Source organism: Silurus aristotelis (assembly GCF_946808225.1).
Source record: "Silurus aristotelis genome assembly, chromosome: 5".
NCBI lineage: Eukaryota > Metazoa > Chordata > Actinopteri > Siluriformes > Siluridae > Silurus > Silurus aristotelis.
In genome coordinates this window covers 3,488,419-3,494,418 of record NC_139578.1, presented here as the reverse complement: position 1 = coordinate 3,494,418, position 6,000 = coordinate 3,488,419, and the positions used below count along the sequence as shown (strand labels likewise).

General features: G+C 40.4%; 1 protein-coding gene across 4 annotated transcripts in view; it reads left to right on the top strand.

The window, feature by feature from the left end:
• carmil3 (capping protein regulator and myosin 1 linker 3) overlaps positions 1-6,000 on the top strand; it is a 58,167-nt gene continuing 52,167 nt past the window's right edge. For 3 of the 4 annotated variants that reach the window (XR_014533671.1, XM_083541625.1, XM_083541626.1), the window contains exons 1-2: positions 2-223; positions 2,280-2,374. Coding sequence is in view for 2 of the 4 variants with exons in the window: in XM_083541625.1 (XP_083397751.1) it covers positions 64-223; positions 2,280-2,374 (255 nt within the window). In the remaining 2 variants the exon portion in view is untranslated. Of the gene's footprint in view, positions 224-2,279; positions 2,375-6,000 lie in introns of all 4 variants that reach the window. The other variant, XR_014533672.1, reaches the window with a different exon arrangement.

Here is a 6,000-nt window from a genome sequence, read left to right as displayed (position 1 = left end):
TCTCTCTCTCTCTCAGTCTCTGCATATCCGCTTCCTCTTGCCTTTGATATAATATGATGAGATATGATCGCAGGCATTCGGGACGCACTGAGGACGCAGCCGCTCGTTAGCCCAAGGACGAGGAGACGCGCGCGGGACCTCCGGCGCATCAGCACGCGCGCGACGATGGCCGCGAAGGACAGCGCACCGGCGAGCTTCCTTAACGTGAGCCGCGAGATGACAGGTAATTATTCCGCACGTGCGCGCGCCGGAGGCAACGCAATGCATTGCAACGCAATGCACAAGTGAATAAATAAATAAATAAATAAATAAAAATCATGCACTTATTTTTAGATCTCAGGTTATTGCGTATCAGGGCGGTGAATTAGAATCGTGCCCGGTCCCCTTCTGCAACTTAACCGACTTTGGGAAGCTTCATTTGTACGCTCGTGAAGTAGTTTGTTTTAGGGGGATGAAAGTGTGCAATGCAATTAAACTATGCATTACATTGTGTTGCGTATTAAACTGCATTGCATTGTGTTGTGTATTTAACTGCATTACACTGTGTTGTGCATTAAACTGCAATACACTGTGTTTATGCATTTAACTGTGCATTACACTCTGTTGTGTATTACACTGTGCATTACACTGTGTTGTGTATTTAACTGTGCATTACCCTGTATTGTGTATTAAACTGCATTACACAGTGTTGTGTATGAAACTGTGCATTACGCTGTGTTGTGTATTACACTGTGCATTACGCTGTGTTGTGTATTACACTGTGCATTACCCTGTATTGTGTATTAAACTGCATTAAATTGTGTTATGCATTAAACTGTGCATTACACTGTGTTGTGTATTAAACTGTGTATTGCACTGTGTTGTGTATTAAACTGTGCATTGCACTTGTGCATTAAACTGCGCATTACATCATGTTGTGTATCAAACCGCATTGCACGTGTATAAAAAGTGTGCGCAACGAGATCAAACACGTTCCACCGATTTAGATCTTTCTGCCTAACACCACCCAAACATCCTAAAGCAGCAATGTCGGTTCATCAGTGTGTGTGTGTGTTTGTGTGTGTGTGTGTGTGTGTGTGTGTGTGTGTGTGTGCTTGTGCATGCCAGTCTTCCTTTAAGTGTGTGTCTGTAGTGGTAGCAAGGGGAGGGAAAGAGATCGGGCGAAATGGCGCACTCCTTTGAAGTGTCTCGAATTGGAGTTGTGCATGCAGAGTGTGTGTGTGTGTGTGTGTGTGTGTGTGTGTGTGTGTGTGTGTGTGTGCATCTAATGTCTGGGGAAGCAGGTCATTCTCTGAGATCTCCAGGCTGTGCATTTCCCAGACACCTCATATGCAAACATGTAAGTCTCTCTCACACACACACACACACACACACACACACACACACACACACACACACACACACACACACACAGACACACACTTGAGAGAGGGCATATATCTTTGGCACATGGAGTGCGTGGTGCCAGTGTGGAGGCCTCTCAGCTTTAATCACTCAGACAAGCTGACTGTGATAATGAATCTCCACTAGGAAATGATTTGTCTCTTATCCTCTGTTCATGCAATATGGTGCCGTTCGTTCGTCTCAAGTAAGCTGTTTTTTATTGGTCTTAGGGTCAGGGTAGGAGGAGGGTCTGGAATCGATCCAGGGACGAACTGGGTTCGAGGCTGGAATAAAGGGATGAAAATCTGTAGTCTCATTGAGTCGTTTATACAAAAATGCAATATTTGTGCAAAACAAAAACCACCTAGCATGTTCTCAAGTGGTTGAAGGAAACACGAGAACTCTTACACATGGTAATCTTAATTCAATCGTCCCTAAATCTATAGGAAAATATGCCAAATTCCAGATCTTGATGTCTCGCCTATGTCCTGGCTGTCCACAAGGAAGACCAGGTTTAGCTAGCGATTCTGTTTAAAACTTGACTCGGAACGAATTTTCTGTTTGTGCTAGTTATTCCCCCTCAATCCATAGTCTCTCTTCTTCGGAACGTATATTAACTGTGACACAAATTCAATCAACACTGTTTTTTTTCCCCCATTCGAATTATTAAAGATATATATTTGCAACCCGATCTCGAGCACTTTCGAAACCCCCCCCCCACCTTAGTCAGGTTTTTCTATCTCAGCCTGCACGTGATGTGTGAAGTGTGTGGGAGTGTGTCTCTGTGGATGTCGAACAGTCTCTAGGACAAAGGAATGTTCTGAAAGAGAGATTTAAAAAAAAAAAAAAAAAAAAGGTTTTCCTGCTTAGTAACAGAAGTCTGGTCTTGTTTACAGAAAGCATCAAGAGAGCGATCGACAAGCCGTCCGTCAAGTTTACACAAGCCATCAAAGTCGAAACCAAGAATGGGAAATCTGAAGACAGGGTATTGGTAAGGATGATTTGTATCATTGATATCTTTGAATGCCCAGAACATGGATTTTGTTAGAAATATGATGGCAGAATTAAAAATGGGAAGCAGTAGCTCAGTGGAGAAGATGTTGGACTTCTGATAGGAAGGTCATGGGTTCAAATCCCAGCACCACCAATCTGCCACTGCTGAGCCCCAGAGCAAAGGCCCTTAACCTCCTTAGTCAGTTGTATAACATAACATAAAGTCGCTCAGGACATACAATATCACATACTCTGAAGCCATTCTTCTAGGAATACACAATGTATCTACTTGTTCTCATTCTGTCCATTTTTCTTTCGCCATATCGCCAAACCCCTATGCTTTTTCTCTAGTTTTCCTCCTTCAATCAGCTCCGTCTCATCCCTGTCTCATTCACTCTGTCTCTCTTGTCTTCCTCTATACCAGGGGTCCCCAAAGTATGGCCCTCGGGGGCCGAATTAGGTCTGCCCCCACATTTGGAAATATATATTTATACTCATACCATATCTGTATTTGATAATAAAATTAAATTTTCCTTAGTTTTCAATAGAGGTATAGGCACAGATTGGTTATCCGCAAAAAATACTTATAAGTATATACTTATAGTTTTTCCGGTTTCCGGTCTGCTGTCATTACGAGAGTGGCCTCTAGGGGCGAATTACTGATGCCAAGTGCTGTTTGTTTTTACATGAGAGACTGCACGCTGCACGGAGTGCGCTACGTTACATTTATTCTTTTAAATGTATTAAATATATAATTACATTTATTAATAACTATATTAGTATTTGTTTTCTTAAGCATTTTCATGATTCTGTTCTTTTTTTAATAAATTGCAGTACTGTTTTATAAAATATCCATTTTAAAAACTGTTAATTACCCAGTTTTCAGCAAGTACGAGCAAACCTAGCTATCCATATCTGTAAAATCGTTCGACCTCTAATTAATAACGTAGCCTAATTATTTGTTACATTCACCAACCGATCATATGCATATGCATAACTAAGTTAATGGAGCCTCACAAAATAATGTAGCATTAGGAGGCATTAGAAATACATTTAAAATCATAATAAAATCTTCACAATAATACTGGTAGTCACTCCAAGCCCATGTAATTTTCTGTTAAAGAACGACCCCCATTAAAGAAAGCTAAAATTATGTGGCACTCATTTGGGGACCCCTGGTTTATGCACGTTTGCAGTTCTTCTTTCCTGCTCTCAGTGTTCTATCATATAACATTCTTAGTTATTAGGTGTTTCTGCTGTTGTATGCAAAAGGACATTTTGGCTTTGTGCATTTTATGGCACACACACATACACACAATCTGTTTGATGTTGGACTTCCACCCTGTCTGCCACCCTTTCTCCTTGTCTCCAAGTGGAAATCTGTGTGTGAGATGTGTGCAGTGAAGACGTCGGCACAGGGCCTTGGGTCACACAGGAAATATTTGGTCTGAAAGACTTGGACACACACATGGACACACACATGCCCTTGTTTTACTATGCCTATGAGGACCATACACTATCATAATTATTATGTGAAAAGGTCCCCATGTGGAGACAACAATCGGATATTCCTAGACACTGGGTGTTGACTCAATGGAGTGGACCCAGAACAAATCGGAGAAATATTATTCATCCCATTCCGCCTTTTCTGCTTTTTCTCAGGTGTCCCACCCCATACTTTGCCATCTTCTAACAATTAGATAGTGCACTTGTTACAGCAGCGTGATGTGACAGTCCACTTATTCTTGTTTTTCCTGCTTTGTCGCCCCCAGAAAATTGCTGCGAAGAGAATTTTTGCCAAGGCCTGAGGTGTCCCATAAGTCAGTTCTTTCCCTAATTAAAAATATGATAGAAAAAAGCCAAAAAAATAGGTTACCCAATCTCCTTACCCAAAACATTTGCACAGCAGATTCGAGCAAAGGTAATTATCATGTTCTAGAGGTTTATCTTACCAAAAATCTGCAAATGCCATCTAGCTCTTATGTAGTGAAACTGGTCAGAAACACCTAATGTCTAGAAGAAATTGTCCACTAGATTCCTCCACGTTTTTTGTAATAGTGCAATTTAACATAGGAAACGGCCAGAAAGTTGGCAGAAGGCTGAATAATATAAAAATGTACATGGGGAGCATGGGGTAGGGTGAACCATTTCTTATACTTACGTCAATCTATAGCTAATATCTACAGTATATCTTATATCAGGTTATATCTATATCTTGTATCAAATAATACTCTATCTATATCTATATCAAGTTGCAAAAGCAACCATCCTGGATTCCTTGGATTTCAATTAGTGCAATTTAACATGGAAAAACGTTGGCAGAAATGTATTTAAGAAGTATGTAAAAAATGTAGATTGGGAGAGTGGGCTAAGGTAAGACATTATTTCTTTAAGTTTTTACCTATAGCCAAAAGCATTTTAAAACAGGAATAAAACGAAACGCACGATTGAGGAATTGTATCATACATTTAAAATGTGCAGTGTTCCTAACTCACCTAGACTACAAAATATGGGGTCTAATACCTTGGCCTTGTGGTTATTGATTGGTGGTAGTTCTTGTTGATCCATCTGACAAGGATAAGTTGAGTCATATGAGAAAACCGAGCTAATGTATGAACTCGATTTTGAAGTATTAATTTTAATTTAATGAGAAAATCTCAGATTTTGCTGATTTTGCTGGGAAATAATGGGCTGACAAGAAGCAATATTATAAAAGACCATGTGCAGTTCTGTTCAAAGTCTTCCAAAAGGCATGTTTGTCTGGTTTTATGAGGTAAAGAAAAACCTTTTGACCCTGGCGCAAAGATCCACTTTAGCAGACTTGAGAACACTTCCCACAGTGAAGCATGGTGGTGGTCATATCATGCTGGGAAACTTGTCAGGGTTAAGCTGAAGAAAGATGAAGCTAAATACAGGGCAAGACACGTTAAAAAGCCTCGTTAAAAAGCCTCGTCATGAGAGTACGTGAGCAATTTTGACAACAACAAATCAGATAGTTCATTCAGACTTGATTGTTGGCAGTGGTGGTTCTATTTCATGCCATAAGGAATTCTTATGCAACTAACATAACATGCTTTTTGCTTTACCCAAAGTATTTTGTCTATATCGTATAAATAAAATTTTTAAATCCCAGTACTGTAAATGTTTTTTGTTTTAGGTTGAAACACTTTCAAATGTGGAAAAGTTCGGAAAGGGGGTGATACTTGACCAAGTGGCTATAAATAAACTTTCTTTCAGCTTCTCCCGTTAGGGGTCGCCCGCACGTTTGATTCGGCACATGTTTTTATGCTGGATGCCCTTCCTAACGTAAACCTCCCCATTTATCCGGGCTTGGGACCGGCACTAAGAGTGGCTGGGGTTGGTTCCCTGATCAGGGATCGAACATGGGCCACAGCGGTGAGAGCACCACATCCTAACCACTAGACCACCAGGGAACCTGACCAAGTGGCTATAAATAATAACTGAAAATTTGTTGCCAATAATATGTAACATGTTATAATAATTTGGCATGCTAATAAGTAGGGTAGTGTCCTGTTCTGAATGAAGCAATTGAAGTTTAATGTTTGGCAAATCAAGCACTAAAATAAAGGCGGTTAATTCAGGGTTTTGTCTTGAAAATTCTAG